Source organism: Coptis chinensis, chromosome 2, assembly GCF_015680905.1.
Source record: "Coptis chinensis isolate HL-2020 chromosome 2, ASM1568090v1, whole genome shotgun sequence".
In the NCBI taxonomy this organism is placed as follows: Eukaryota; Viridiplantae; Streptophyta; class Magnoliopsida; order Ranunculales; family Ranunculaceae; genus Coptis; species Coptis chinensis.
In genome coordinates this window covers 70,174,254-70,191,277 of record NC_141457.1, presented here as the reverse complement: position 1 = coordinate 70,191,277, position 17,024 = coordinate 70,174,254, and the positions used below count along the sequence as shown (strand labels likewise).

At 36.4% G+C, this 17,024-nt stretch overlaps 2 protein-coding genes and 1 long non-coding RNA gene across 3 annotated transcripts; all 3 read right to left on the bottom strand.

Moving 5' to 3' along the window:
- Positions 1-8,188: 8,188 nt before the first annotated feature.
- On the bottom strand, positions 8,189-11,064 carry LOC147517493 (uncharacterized). The gene is made up of 2 exons (XR_015211460.1): positions 9,973-11,064; positions 8,189-9,824 (listed from the first exon to the last, which is right to left on the bottom strand). It is a non-coding gene; the product is annotated as an uncharacterized LOC147517493 (long non-coding RNA).
- Positions 11,065-12,086: 1,022 nt separating this feature from the next.
- LOC147517492 (uncharacterized) lies at positions 12,087-13,074 on the bottom strand. The gene is made up of 3 exons (XM_086593615.1): positions 12,979-13,074; positions 12,628-12,855; positions 12,087-12,533 (listed from the first exon to the last, which is right to left on the bottom strand). The coding sequence occupies exons 1-3, from the start codon at positions 13,072-13,074 to the stop codon at positions 12,087-12,089; spliced, it is 771 nt and encodes a 256-aa protein (XP_086449741.1).
- Positions 13,075-13,711: 637 nt separating this feature from the next.
- On the bottom strand, positions 13,712-14,689 carry LOC147517491 (uncharacterized). The gene has a single exon (XM_086593614.1). It carries the CDS (start codon positions 14,687-14,689, stop codon positions 13,712-13,714), a length of 978 nt encoding a protein of 325 aa, XP_086449740.1.
- Positions 14,690-17,024: the final 2,335 nt, after the last annotated feature.

Genomic DNA, 17,024 nt, shown 5'->3' with positions numbered 1-17,024 from the left:
TTTGAAAAACATAACCTGTATAGACTCGAACCTTGGTTTATTGGAAAATGAAATGGCTCTAAGACCACCTGGGCCACTAATGAAGTTGTGAAAATGTATGTACTAAGTGAATTATATAATATTTTCAACTTAAGTATTGACCTTCTGGTTGAACCAGTGACCCAGTGGTCGAACCGGTGACCTAGTGACCCAGTTCCTTTGTCGGGTCAGTGTCCGGGTTGGGTCTGATAACTATGTACACCGCCCTCAGTTTGGTCATTCTGGTAGCGCGCCCGCGCCCTTGCTTTAGTAGAGCCCAATTCTTCAGTGGTAGGAACTATACCTTCACCAACCGTTGGGATGACAGGAACAATGCCTTCACCAACTACTGGGAGAGGAGCCAAATCAGCCGTAATAGCTGGGAGAGGTGCCAAATCAGCCAAACACTCTCCCTGGGACCGATTCCCAGGCACAGTTGAATCGTGAAAGAAAGCTTCATATTCCACAAATCGGACATCACGAGAGACAACCAGTTTCCTTGTCGCCGGATTGTAACATATGTAGCCTTTCTGTGTAGTAGAATAACCAACAAACACACATCAAGTAGCCCGAGCATCAAATTTATCTCGATGAATAGCTTGCTGATGCACATAACAAACACACCCAAACACTCGCAGATGAGAGAGATCCAGCGGCCTAGATTTGAGCACTTCCAATGGGGATTTAAAACCAAGAACCCGACTGGGAAGACCATTAATCAAATAGGCAGCAGTTAAGACGCCATGAGACCAGTATTGCTTAGGAACATTCATGCCCAACATAAGAGCACGAGTGGTGGTCTCCAAAAGGTGTCTGTTTTTTCTTTCAGCCACGCCATTCTGCTGAGGTGTGCCAACACAGCTAGTCTGATGAATTATCCCTCGGCTACGAAGATACTCAGCCAATTTGATGAGTTATCCCCTGACCTTTACAAAACTCAGTGCCATTGTCAAATCTAAACATCTTAATGTTTGCACCAAACTGATTAGTAATCATAGTATGAAAATCCTTGAATACAGTCACAACCTCAGTTTTCGATTTTAACAAATATAACCATGTAGCACGAGATTTATCATCAATAAACAACACAAAATACTTATAGCCATCATAATAATTAATGGGAGCAGGTCCCCATAAATCAGAGTGAATTAACTCAAACAACTTATTTGACACAGAATTCGAGTTTGGAAAAGATAAATGAGTTTGTTTAGAAAATTGATAAACATCACAAACATCATCAGAGTTTAAAGAAACATGCGGAAACAAATTTGACAGGACATGACTAGATAGATGCCCAAGTCTTTTATGCAAAATTCGACTCTCAAGTAAATCACTAGCTTGACATGCCTTCTTATGTGACTTCAACAAATAGAGTCCATCAGAATAAATTCCTTCACCAATCGTCTTCTTCGACTTTCGATCTTGAAAGACGACAGAGTTATGAGAAAAAATGACATCACAATTTAAATAATTTGTAAGTTTTCCAACAGATAGAAGTTGAACAGGGAACGAAGGAACAACTAGAGCATCACTATTGAGACTTTGATAAAAAAAAAATCTACTTGACCACTACCTAGAATGGGAACAGTGGAGCCATTGGCTATGGAAATATTATGTTTTTCAGTTTTGGACACAAAATTATGGACAAAGGCAGGGCAATTAGCCATATGATTCGTACCCCCCAAATCAATTGTCCATGAGTTACTATTTTCTGGCATAGTAAAATAGGCATGTAAATTACCTAACACATGAGTTGAGGCAAACTGACATTTCCTAGATGACATGGACTTAGTGAGTTGTTGGAGAATTTGACTTAACTGATGACTAATATCTGAGTTGGACATTGATGTCTCGGCAACAGGGGCTTGCTCTTTCTTGGACAGTTCCTTTTCCTTTTTAAGATGCGGATATAATTCACAACAGTACGTGGTTCTTAGTGTGTCAGTTCTTTCCACAATGATCACAGTGAGACGGTTCCCTTTTTCCCTTACCTTTTTTGAATCCCAGTGACTTCTTTCGAAAATCGTTTTCTGCAAGTAATACAGTAGATTCAGAGATTGAGGACTTTACCTCGGAGTTCATGGTTTTCTTCATTGTTTCCTCTTTCTGAATAGTTGCACAAACAGCAGCAAGTGATGGAAGAGTGCTTTCCATTAGAATATTGTTTTCCAGATTTTCATATTCTAGTTTAAGACTACGAAATACTTTGAAGATTTTATCCTCTTCAGCCTGTTTCAAAAGAGTCTTAGCATCTATGGTGTGTGGACGATATATGTTTAATTCATCCCATAATTTCTTCAAATTCCCAAGGTGTTCTGTAAAAGTCTTCTCACCTTGTTGCAAATCACTGATTGCGAGTTGAAGTTCAAACACACGGGCAGGATTGTTCTGGTTTCCGTATAAATCTTCAATTGAATCCCACATCTCCTTTGCAGAATCAAAGAAAGTAAAAATTTCAGCAATAGTATACTCCATAGAATTGAGTAACCAAGATCGAACAAGCTGATTATTGGAAACCCAATTCTCATATTCGGCATCATCAATGGCAGGACACACCTTTGCACCATGCATTAATGAACCCTAATTTCCTCTTGCCACCAAGCGATAGCGAAACAGCCCTAGACCAAGGTATATAGTTTGTTCCATTCAAGAGAATTGATGACAGCTTCCAACCAGGATTAGAATCAGTCTCTGTTGTAACAACAGACTTTGGATTTGGTTTTGGATCTGACATAGTGTATTGTGTTTATTTAGATTGATTTAGAGGAGAGATTAAGCGCTCCGCTCTGATACCATGTAGAATTAAAGAGACAACACACAAGAATTATAATGGTTCGGTGTCAATATAGCAACCTACGTCCACAGGAGAATAAAGGTTTTGCTTGATTGATTTTGGTTTGTGTTACAGAGGTGTTTATATAGCACAACATGAGTGCATATTCGTGTCTCTTGTTTCTAAAAGGATTGAAGACTTTCATTTATAGAAAACATACGAATCCAATAATCTCTGTCAAAACCGACTAGGGCGCGACCCGCGCTCATATTAGTCTTGGTCAAGGCGTGACCCGCGCTCTTGTCTTGACGAACCTCTAGGCGATTGAGCGCGCCCCGCCCTCGACTTTGCCTAGCCAAGGGCGCGATCCGCACCTATCTCTTTCTTCTCCCACAAAAATTGAAAAGACTCAGAAGGATAGGAAATTGATGAAGGACAATATATAATATATGGAGGTGAAAATGAAAAACAAATTTCTATGAAATTCTTTTTCTTTTTTCTCTCTTTTCTAAACAATCATTTGCAACTAGCATCTTGGTGTCGCTAATAAAAAAATTAACAGTTCTAGACTCTCCAAAAAAATACTATGATGCCTTCGATCTGAATATATAGCTTCAATTACTTAATAAATTAAATCACACTTGACACTCCTGCAGTGAGTCTGCTAGTTCGATCTCTTGCTTAAAGTTATGCATGTAACATCACTTGGAGTTGTTGCCTCCCAACTAGAGTATTATTAGCTGTTGTAGTCCCTTTTTTTTTCAATGATCATGCACAGTTCTTCAGGGTTTCTGATTATAGTGGCAAAAACACCAAGGCCTTCACCACTGCATGCTTCTAGCTTCGGCCTTTCGTTGTAGTTGCCTGCGAGTTTGTGAAGCTTAATTGACTACATAGATACATTTTTGTTTTTATAGTACGTGACTCCATACGTACATGATACATCTAATACTTGGATGCATGGTGTGGCCTACAAGATTGTGAAGCTGCTCACCCAGTGGCGGAGCCAGGATTTTGTTCCAGGGTGAGCCAATGAATGCTACAACTTTCAAATGTAATCAGATAGTGTGTAGACCGGATAGTAAGATCAAAATTCATACACACACTTTCCTAAAAAAATCATAGACACAGAACTACTAGCTAGTTCTCTAGTTACAAATATGTTCTGAGTCTGATTACATGCATTCATCATGTGATTGGCTACTTGGATCTTTGTAGAGACAGCATCAAAGAGACAGGCAAGAATACATAACTAAAAAGAAGAACTAACTATATTAACTTAGTGATCCAACTTGTCGACTTTTTTCGATTTGGTGAGTGAACTTTTTTTTTCATTCAATTTGACATGTACTTTCAATTTTTTTCGATTTCGTGATTCTGTTAAAATCAAATTGACAGACATCAATTATTTTCAAACAAGGCAATGATACGGTTTTTTTTTTTCATACGTAGCAATGACCACCTGGAAAATATGAACACACCACCTCATTTGCTGGTGTGTGCTCAGACCTAAATAATAGGTTCGACAGCCGGCTAATATCATCGACTATTAAGAAGCTGGAATGAGAAAAAGAAAAAAAAGAAAAATAAAGCTCCTGTTTCTAATAGAAAATGGGTTCGTGGCAGTGTTTCTAATTATGAGAGAAAATGATTGTTTGATACTGATTTTGTGATGGGTAGAGATGCTTGGTGGTGGCGGAGGTGATATTTTGAATTGATGTGGTTGAATTGCGCACTGTCAAGTGTTGGTGGTGGTGAAGAGCCGTAGCTCCAATATCTCATGGCTGAAATGAGAAAATTTTATTATTCCAGTAAAAAGGAGGACCCCAAATTAAAAAACAATGTCACCCTAATTGAATGTTAAAAGTTAATTGATTCACATCAAAATGTATAAATGGACCTCTAATTACAGTGGTGTAACAGTTCTTCTACAACTAAATTGGGGAAGAAGAAGACACCTGCCTAACTTCATCAAATTTTACGATTGGGGTTGGGTAATTAGGTCATTTCAAAGCAAATAAGTCATGTCTCCACATCGGCCAATTTGGTTTACACAAGCAGATGTCATTATTCTTAGTCATTAAAATAACAAAATTTCAATGCCACATATGAAAAAGTTTAACGCATGTTAAATTAAAATAAACGGAATCACCAAATCGAAAAAATTTGAAAGTACACGTCAAATTGAACGAAAAAAAAATCACTAACCAAAACAAAAAAAGTTGACAAGTTGGATCACTAAATTGATAGTTAGTTCCTAAAAAGAAAAAAGGCCGATAAATTAGAGAGCTCATAAAGTCATGGCCGGTTGTGCTCAATCCAATTTAAGGAAACCCAATTAGAGAGCTCATGAATGAGGAGTTACCAAAATTAAAAAGTAAAATAAAGATAAGTGTCCGAGGGGAGGGAAGCCACAATGGAACTAAATTGGCTTTGTTGTTTACTATGTTTTTCGGAATTAAATGATAAAAGTAAACATTTTTAAGGGTTTTTTAGACATTGGTCATACTATTACTATGGTAATTAGACTTTGATCTAGAAATGCTGAATATTAGTTTTTGGTCCTACTTCTACTATTTGACTGTCAATCAACTCAGTTGACTGTGGTCATGTTGCTTGCTCTTTTGAAATGACCATAATGCCCCTGAACATGTGTCACATTGCACGCGCTCACAAATAGGACTAAATATAATATCTAACTTACAGTAAGGACTATGTCCTAAATGATGACATTATTACATGTGTCAAATTCTAACTTATCTTTAAGAGTGAGAGAGGACGATGGTTTAGAAAATGTTTATCTTCCATTACTCTATAGATAGACCAAAAGTTTTATAGAAAAAGATGGGGGAAATTCATGATGGAAACTTACTACATAGAGATCCATATTAATCATACATTCAACATTGACTTGTATGACTTGTCTTTTCCTGCATATGCTTCTCAACCAATATTGCTTTATCACTTAAATTCACTTTAAAAGAGCAATCAAAATATAATCCATGATTCATGATGGGTCAAAAAGCTACAGTTTGCTCATTTAAGTCCTCCACGACTCCACATCTACAATAGTTATAACATGCAAAACTATATATGCACCCCTTATAAGTCTTTGACAAACTAAAACTTAATATGAAATACACACGGAATGAGATGCATGTTTACACCACTTGATGCATCTAGATTTGAAGGCAGTTACACCCATCCATTTTTTCCTTGTGACTAAAACCGAACAGGATTAGTAATTTTTCTGTTATAACTTATAACCTATTTTGACTAAACTCCCGGCCATCAATTTTTGTTTGAGCAGAAAATCATCATATGCGGTCCACTCCACCTTCAAATCAATTTAAATTAAAACTATGCTCTTTATGTTGGTCTGTAATAAATAATGGTTTTAGGGTTCTAGCCCAAAAAATCACCTGTATCCACTATAGCACAAAATCTTATAAAGAGCATAACCCAGTTTTTATGAAGAGCAAAAATCACATGGATACACCATCATCTTCTCTCACTCTTAAAGATAAATTTGAATTTGACCTAGGTAATAATGTCATCATTTAGGACATTGTCATTACTGTAAGTTAGATATTAGAGTTTAGTCCTACTTGTGACCGTATGTGACGCACGCTTAGGGGCATTTTGGACATTTAAAAAAAGCAAACAGCATGACCACAATTAACTGAGTTGACTGACGGTCAAGTAGCAGAAGTAGGACCAAAAACTAATATTTTAGCATTTCTGGACCAAAGTCTAATTATCACAGTAATAGTAGGACCAATGTCTAAAAAATCCAATTTTTAATTCAGTGACTGCCCAAGGACAAAGCACAATAATAATTTCGCCCCAAGTCCACCACCATAAATTTTAATTTTGAATTTAAGGAAATAAAACCGGTTTGACGTCATCAATCTTTACTTATAATTTCGGCTCAAGCACAAACAAGATTGGTCGGCGTCATCATATATGACAATATAAAATTACACTGCACAGTTTTCTTTACCTATGTAAATTTACATTTTCATTTACATAGTATTTTACATATGAAAATTTCAATTTACATAGTATTTTTATATATGAAAATTTCAATTTACATTGCTAACGTCAACTCGTGTTTTTTTCTTAAATTAAAAATTAAAATTTAAGGTGGACTTGGGGCAAAAAAATATGGAAAATTGGGCTCTCAACCCAATTACTTATTTTTTTTCTACTGAAAGTCAGGGTGAGCACGCGTACCCTGGCCCCCCTTGGCTCCGCCATTGCGCTCACCCGTCACGTTGGCAGGCATATGCGTTACAGGGATTACGACCCAAGGAGAAAGCCCAATAATAATTTCAATTCTCCCCAAGTCCACCTTAAATTTTAATTTCGGATTTAAGGAAAACCGCATTGATGTTAGCAATCGATCTTCACTAATAATTTCGATTTTAGGACAAATCTTCATTAATAATTTCGGCTCAAATACAAACCGGGTTGACAATTTAGATTTACACATGCAATTTTCTTTTACATGTAAATTTACATAGTATTTTACATATGTACATTTGTATTTACAGATGACAATATATATTTACATGTGTAAATTTAAATTTACAGTATTTTTCACAATTGAAGAAGTCTGTAAAATTATATTTACATAGTTGTCATATGTAAATTTAATTTTACATTACTAACGTCAGCCCATGTTTTTTCTTTAAATTCGTAATTAAAATTCAGAGTGGACTTGGGGAGAATTTTTTTAGAAAATGTGTTAGTCCGTTTAAATATGGGTCGAGACGGCCCTAGCTCCAAGTTGTGAAGCACTACTGCATAGGGCATAGAACGGGTCGGATTCGGTTATATCCAAATTCGAATTTGAATAGTTTGACAATATCCGAATCCGAATCCAAATCAAACCGAAATCTTCTATCCGAACTTGACCGACCAGATCGGATAATACTAAAAAAAAAAAAAAAAATTAAAAACCCAAAAAATATATCCGAACCCAAATAAATAAACGGATATAAAAATCGATCCGAACCCGAACTATTCAAATTCAAGTCGGGTCGAATTCAGATAAAACCCGACCCGATTGTATGGTTTGGCCTGAGTCGGGTTTTGCTGTCCCAAAGGAAGCTATCCCAGCTGTCCAACCAATACGAGTTAAGGAATTTAGGACGTATATATGCAAATTAAAATTCTATAAATTTATCAATATAACCCCTCTCTCCATTCTTGCTAGATTTGCTGTTGGTGCCGTTGGTGGGTTACCAAAAATGGGACACTCAGCCAAAATAAATAACCCACGAAAAATGAAATAGCTCTAGTACTCCACAATCACGATGTATGGTTGTTGTAACTTCGTTTTCTTCTTCTTCTTAATTACATACTTCTCTATTATCCGTTAGAGGGGGGAAAAATCGAGAAAGATGCTTAATCTCTGTAACTCATTGAAATGGTATTTCACTGACTTGTATATCTACCATGAACACTTGTGAATCCTTAAATGGGAGATATTGAGTCTCCTACAGTCCTACCTCTTTTCTGACTTTTTTTTTTAGCTTGAAAAAGGTTTGGAGATAAAGGCTTATTCGATTTCGTCACTTAGAGTATCTTTAGTAGTAATATCAACCTAGCATAAAAAATTTGGTGTTTTTTCAACTTCAGGAGAACTACATGTTGATGAAAATACCAAAAAAATACCAAACCAAACACCAAATCGACTAATATTTGGTTCCAGGTTTGGTGTTGTATCAAATCACTCACGCGGTTTTGCCAAAACCGCACAGTTTTGCCAACACCGCGTGGGCTTGGGCTTCTAATTGGATTTATATGGCGCGATTTTGTGAGATTGGGAAATAAAAAAAAAGAAAAAAGTTTATGTGCGATACATGGCGCGGTTTTCTCAAAACCGCGTAGTCTTGGGCCTGTTAGTTGGGCTTTAGTGGCGCGAGATGCTCTTAGTAACTGAGTTAAATTTGAGGGTTTAGTATTGTATGTGTCCATTGTGCAAAAGATGTAGGCTATGTTTGGTTCACTGATATGGTTTCATCAAGAAATAAAATACATTGAAAATGAAATGCCGAAATTCATTTGTCAAGAATGTTTTTTTTGGGTGTTTGGTTCATTTGTGGAAAAGTATTTCTCGACTGAATCAAGTCCATAGCCAATACACCAGAGCACAGGATCAAGCCCGATAAGCAGTCCCGAAAATACCCATGGAAACCACAATCTCTAGTAGACATGTTTTCTTCTTTTTTCATGGATGGGCGCTCTCTTTCTCTCTCCGTTGTCAATAAGAAAAGCAACTTTCTTTTATTTAAAAAAGAAGTTGAATTCATTCATTTTGACCAAGATAAAGATTGTGTTTTTCTGTTTTCTCAAATGAACCAAATAGGTAAGAGATTCTACTTTCTAAGAAAATACTTTCTTTTCCTTCACTTTCTTTGAACCAAACACGGTCATAGAGACCAAACATAGGATTGGAATTAGAGAACATTTTTTTTTTATTCTTTAGGAAGAAGAAAAATTGGAACAACCATGGACAGCTGGACAGCAAATCCGGACTCGGTTTGGCCCAAGGAACACAGTCGTATTCATAAAAATCAACTATTGGGCATAACTTTTGAATAAATAAAGAGTGAAAATGAAAAATGCCGATTTTAACGGTGATAGAAGAACAGAGATACCAAGCAGGAAAAGACAGATATGGAGGAAATTTGTTTTTTGTCATCCAGAAAACACAAGTCGTCCATAGAAAAAATATGTTAAGCGTTGAGATAATATAATATCATGACCTTTTTTCTATCAAAATCATCAGGTTTTGTCCTTAATTATTAAAAGAAAACAAGTTAATCCAATCAAGCACACTTTATTTTGTGCTCAACAAAAGAAGAAAGCATGACAAAGCTTATAAGACTTGTTCTAGAAGGAGAAATAGGGACCAGTCATTGATCATTTATTCCCGCAGGATTACACACATGAATCAAATTTATCATGTCCCCCGGCCCCCACCTATGCTTTGGTTCCTTGTTTGTCTTTCTTTTCTCTCCTCCTAAAAGTCGGCCAAGGATTATTTTAAAAAAGTGTCAAACAAGCCTGCGTAGCTCATCACTACAATATCTTTAATTTAATTATGATATATAAGTGAATAATTTCTCTTTATATATAAAAGGACAAATGACTCGTAACTGAGGGCTTACCAGTTAGCACATGTTGTAGTGACTCGTAACTTCAAATCTTTAATACACAGTTACACACACATCCTGCCTTCCCTCAGATCACCAACATATATGCTATGAAGTTGAATATATGTTAGAAGGCCGGCTAGAGGAGAAATTTCGTTTTGCAGAGATGGATCTAAGGTATGTTATTGATGTCTCATCTTTCTTCGTTGTTGAATCCAGTGGTGATTCTGAGGTAGATTTGGATCCAATTATCTCCACGGGCAGTAAAAATATTGCTCTAGCTGAAAACGATGCTGCATCATGTTGTGATGAATATGATGTTGCTTCCATGGATGATTGTGTAGATATTGAGCTTCAAGAGAATAATAAAGAAGATTGTTACCATGATAACGAAGTTAATTATGGTAGTCATATTTTTGGTGATGGGAGCTGGACTTGCCAAAAGATGGATTTCTCCTATCAATCATGTATATCGATACAGACAGCTGAGCATGAGCATGAGAAGCAACCAAAGGGTGGGGATGATGTAAGTGAAGAGTTGATGAATGAGGAGGAGAAGAGTAGGCTCTTTTGGATTACTTGCTTGGCACTTTAGTACATATGATTCTTTTTTTTCTTTTTTCTTATTTTTGGGTCAAATGAATCAACAATTCAAACCCAGTATGACCACGCACTTGCTTGTATATATTTGATATAACTTCAATACATTCGCCCTCAAATTATTTATCGTCAATCTGTTTTTTTTTTCTCTTGTAGAAAGTTTAATCACGTAATAATTAAAATGCATCGACCATTGGGTTTTGAACGAAAACGGTGAGTGCACGTACTTGCGCTGCTAGTGAGAGGTTCCAGGCTTGAATGTTTGACGGCCGCCAAATTTGTGTTCATCTTCCATACCAAATTTGTATATAGGACCTACCTAGGGAAGATATGCTATATACAATGATGCAGTCCATCCCTTCAACTAATCTGATGTGTAATGTACTTATATATATTTCAACAATATCAAATTATCACTTAGCAAAAAAATAAAACAATGTAAAAGTACTGTTATATAAATACGGGGCGGAGAATATATACTGTCGGCAATTCAAAGGAAATGCATTGGCCCTACATGCTCACAGATTTCATAATCCCACACAAGAAATTTTTTCTCAATAACATCGACTCTAGGAGACTTTATTCGTCACTATATATATCAGGCCTGATCTTAGAAATACATATTTATTTTAAATAAGTACCTAAGTAAAGCATCATCTAATAAATGAATTCAATTCTAATTTTTTGTGGATATTATCTACATACCATAAAGATCATCTCTACAAAATTTGAACTCATTTGGAAATCTCTAACCTAACTAAAAATTGTTGTCAACTTTAAAAAGAAATCTAACGGTCTAGAAACTAGTATTTTTGTAATCATTTTTTGTCTAAGTTAGAGATTTTCAAATGAGTTGAAATTTTGTAGAGATGATGTGTATAGTGATGAGATGATATCCACAAAAAATTATGTTTGAATTCATTTTCTAGGTGAAGTTTTACTTACCGTACTTATTTTAACTTAAAATAAATATGTACTTCTAAGATCGAGTCTGATATATATATATATATACTAGAAATTGCCCGTGACTCTGTCACGAAACTTTTAAAAATAATTATTTTCCTAATTGTTTTTTGTTTGTACATTTAATCTTTGTACAACATATTTTGCAAAATCACCAAGAAAATGAATTATTTAAGTTGCAAAATTACAAAGAAAAATAACCGAAAGACAACAACTTCTGCAAATAAGGATGACATATATGTTTATTCCAACAAAACTTCTGGAAACACGATATTTGTAGTACAATTAGAAGCATCTCGTGGAAGGATGACACTAATTCTTTTTTATGATGTGCATCTTGAGAGGGCTACATACAATTGTCCATGACTGAAAACAGGTGTCTGTAGATCTATCCCAACGTATTTGACTGATTGTCCTTGTGATTTATTTATCGTCATTCCATACGTGAGTCTTACAGGGAATTGACACCGTGTCATTGGAACTGCCATGTCATTAGATGAAGGCGTCAAAAAAATTCTCGGGAGAAGTACCGGCTCACCTACTTTGTCTCTAATTAAAATCTTAGCCTAAATCACTTTAGGAGCACATTGAAGAACTATTAGTCGTGTTCCATTGCAAAGTTCATTTCTTGGTGCTATATTTCTTAGCATCATAATCGGGCTCCCACGCTTTAGCTTTAGTTGGAAAGGAGGTAAACTTGAGGGATCAAGTGAATTCAAAAACTCACTTGGATAATCACCTCCATTCGCGGGAGAGTTGCCATATTTTTCAACTGATTTATCTGTTGCTAAATATTCAATAACATCTCCAAGGAACAATTTTAAGGCAGTGTCATTGATTTCCTTGACATCGTCATTACGTGCAGCTAGAATAGTACGTTCTCTTAGAAAATCAGCTGAAGTTGTGCCCTCCACGTTCAAATTTGGGTACGCTGAGTAAATGAGTTCTTCAAGATTTCTGCAATGTCGTATCCCAGATGGAAGCTCTACAGTATCTTTCGGATTTGTTCCAATCTAAACAAATCAGTTAAACTTAGACAATGAGCACCTATGTAAGAGTATTTGCAAAAATATAGTTCAAAATAAATTGTTAAAGTAGATATTTTACCTCTTTCAAATAGTTTGCAAAGTCGATGTTATCTGGCTCTGTCATATCAAGCCGCATGTTTTGAACCAGAGGCAAGACTTCCACATGTCTCCAGAGCGGAGATCGTCTCAATGATGCAGCGACAAATTCTTCACGGACACCTTTCGGTATAACAGGCAAAGTTTGCCTAAAATCCCCTCCAAGAATCACAGTGATTCCACCAAATGGCTGCTTATTGCAATATATATCCTAGAGCAATCGATCAACAATTTCTACACAGTGTTTATGTTGCATGGGGATTTCATCCCAAATAATAAGTTTCGTCTCTTTGAAAAGTCTGGCTTGCAATGATTCTTTACCAAATCCACATACTGTGTCTTCTAACACATCTAGTGGTAACCTAAATGTTGAGTGGGCAGTTCGGCCTCCAGACAATAATAAAGACGCAATTCCAGAAGAAGCCACCATAATCACGATGTTACCGATACTACGATATGATGCTGCAATTGTATTGTATAGAAATGTTTTTTCAGTACCCGCAGCTCCATTTAAGAAAAATAATTTTCCTTTAGCATTGTGCACAGAATCCGTCACTGCATTGAAAGCTTGGCGTTGCTCTTCATTGAGACGACTTACATTATCATCTGCCACCTATTGTAGTCCCTCATACTGAAGTTGTTGTTGCTCCAAAATAAGTCTATTGCCAACTACCTTATTCCAATTTTCTCTCAGTAGTGGCAAGTCTGGGAAATCTAAAAGCTTCTTAGCACTCTCAAAAAGGATTTGGTTCAATAAAAATAAGCCGTAGTCTTTTAGTTGGTCGTCAGATGGATTTGAAATGAGAAACAATGTTTTCATTTTGGGTGCAAGATCATCACATATTTGTAATGCAAATCTATCCCACAATAGTTCTGGACGTGTTGGAGTGCACTCTAGAAGGATAACACTGAAAAGTCTTCGTAGTTGATACCCAGTTTGCATCACAGCTGCCTCCTCTAAACACTATTTCCACTCCTCATCATCTTTTAACAGTCCCCGTGCTATACATGCGGCTCTAAATGTAATATATGGAACACCATCTACAAATTTCGAATGATTCAAATGACTACGGGCCCTTTACAACAGTTAACAACAAGCGAAGATAGAAACGTTCACCTGCATTTGGACTTGCAAAATACATCCGACCAATAGCATAACAACTTTTGCTCCTGGGTGTCCAAATTTTCTCAGACTTGTCGTAAACAAAGTGTTGAGGAAATTCTTGATAAGTGTAATTTCTGGAATGTGGATATTTAGCACAACATTCGAAAAATGCATTTAGAGTTGATTTCTGACGCTTAGCTCGAGCAATAATTTCTTCCATCGGTTCTGTTGCTTTATAAATAACCCGATGCATTCCAGGCAAGTGGACTGCCAAGCGAACAACATTTGGTACCTCCGCATGCATTCTAAACTCTAATAGACGCCACATAGCTTCTGGTGGTCCGATATACCTCCCGTCGATGTACTGTTGGATCTCGTCATTTGCTCCAGTTAGCACCATAGTTGTTTTGTCAAATCCCTTGTAAATATACTTAGTGATATATTTGACAGCCCGAACTGATGCACATACTTCAACGTTAATGTGGCAGTCGAACATTTCAGATAGATACGGATTGTACGGAGCGACATTTCGGTTGTCAACGGTATGCTCACCTCTTATCTTGCTTTTGACCTTGTACACTTTTCCTGTGTTGTGACGCATATAAAGAGGGTACCCTTCTCGATCCATTGTTGTCTTTTCAACAAATTCTCGTGGATAATGGAACCTGCACTTGCCATCTTGCATACATGGTGCTTGTGGGTTTTCAGCACCACATGGACCATGAATCATGCACTTCATAACGATCTTAAAGAGTGTAGGTTGAGTGTCTGGGTCTGGAATCTCGGCAGAAACTATTCGATTCACTTGTTCAGTGGTGCGAATTTTATCCTCATGCTGAAGGAGAGCGTGCATGTGTGGGAGGCCGCATTTTTGAAATTCAATGGTGTAAACATGTGCCACTGCACGTCCAAACACGTCATTTTTTAAGATTTCATTCATTATCGCTTTTCGCTTCATCTCAAATACTCAGGCGACCAATGCAGGTTTATCAGATGCTGTCTGGTGACTCTTAAGCTCATTTTGAATTTATGGCCAATTCAGATTTGCAGTGACCATAACAAAGGCATTCGGATGTTAATTGTATCGTGTGATCACCATTGCATCTTGATAAATCTCATACATATGCCTTGGACTCCCTGTATGAGACGATAGCAGAATAAAACGCTAGCCCACTTGATCTGGATTCAGTCCCTGTGCCGCAACATCTATCAATCCTGAATACAACTCTGCACGAATCTCAGCTTGATGATCTCTGAAATAGTGCAACTTGTTCTGTTCGGTTGAAGCCCAACCGTCAACAACAAATTTTTAGCATAAAGGCCCTGCCTGCAAGATCGTTGAATACTCTGTCGGGCGATCAAACAAACAATAAGCATAGTACTGCGTCTGGGTCAAACACACATCTGTTGGACGATTATTTATGACGTCCCATTAGCGTAGATCAGGAGACCAACCGAGTTCTCCTCGAGGAAATATAAGAACATAATGCAGTGGCAAATAAGTAGGATTACACTCACTTATCCTCTCTAACACTCCCCCTCTCAAACGAAGAACAATATCTCGCAAGCTATCAACCTCATTCCCATTATCTGGTAATACCACAACAATTTCCTCTGTAGATGGAAGGTTATATCGTCGTCGGTCACTACCAGAACTGTAATGAAGACGGACATAAATACTATTGTTTGCAGAACCATTTGAATTTAAAATCTCAAAAGCATTCTTATAGAACTTGTAGAAGTCGTTGTACTGAATAAGAGTGTCTTGAATGATTTTTAAGACGTCCCGTGACAAATGAGGATTCCGACTAAGGCGGTGATTCAAGGCCTCATTTCCATGCATAAAAGAAAAGCTGTGAATAGACAGGATCCCTTCTTGGATCTGCCAGCAGTGATCCGACTCTATGGTAGAGTCCTCCGTGTATAACAAATGACATTGGACCACGCCCATGCAATACACGCATGTCCGGATTAACACCAAGGCTTGTAAAAGCATTACACGCATTGTATGACCAAATGTGCTCACGAAATGACCTCGCATTTGCATAAGATCCTTCCTTGTAAACAGCACATCCCAAATAGAGGTCTGTTTTTGGTTGACTTTGATAGTTGTTCATCTTTCCAATGTAGGGCATAACAGAATCCACATTGCACATCCATTCGACCGAGATAATGTTGTCCTTTTTGTGGAGTAGGTACATCTTGCATGCGATTCTTTTCTTGGCGAGCGCGTTGAGCCAATTGTCGTCGAGTAGGTACTAACCCTCGTGAGATAGTATGTTGAGAAAGAGTTGAAGAAGTAGTATTTCTTTTCCTTCCTGAATGCTAATAGAGAAATTAAGTGTCAAAAATTGATTTAAAGAAACATATACTTTACAATATAAGGAATAAGATGAAGAATATTTCTTTTAGAAAAAAGAAAAAAAAAAAAAAAACATGAATGCTAATTAATAGTTTAACCAACAACTTACAAATGAGATAACTACAAAAACAAAAATAGTATATCAAATCTTTGCTTCACAATATATATAATAAGAATTCGCAATGCATCTTCGTAGTATTTAAAAAATTGATAGCATGATATGTCCAGTAGCAATTACCTCTCAATTATTAATACATGGTGGTTAATATTCCATGAATTAGATGAAAAATTCTTTATACTACGGTAGAAAGAAACAAGTATTTTATAGCTTAGTTTACCAAGATATCATTTTTTTTACTTTTTCGACTATAGAGGCTAACAAAAGTACAGAAGAAGTGAAGAAGTGGTATGAATAAATAAAAAATATACTTTAATATTCTCAGCATTTTGAACGCGGAATTGCTCTCGAAGTCTTGCTTTATGAATTTCTACTTCTGTTTGCTATATTAATCCTTGTGAGATGGAATGTTGAGAAAGAACTGAAGAAGTTGAATTCTGAGAAACATTGTAATCGTTTATGTTGTTATTTTTTTTCCTTCCTGAATGCTAATAGTAATACATTCATCCAAAAAGTATGTGACAAAAATTTATTTAAACAAACAATATAAAAAATAAGAAAAATAATATAAAAAATAACAACTCATAATCAGTTAATAATATAAAAAATAACAACTCATAATCAGTTTGTTACTTTTTAGACTGTAGATGCTAACAAAAGTACAGAAGAACTGGAGAAGCTGTGCTATGAGTAAAAAAAGATACCTCAATATTCTCAGCATTTTGAGCGCGCAATTGCTCCCGAAGTCTTGCTCTATGAATTTCTACTTCTGTTTGGTGTTCCATGATGATTATA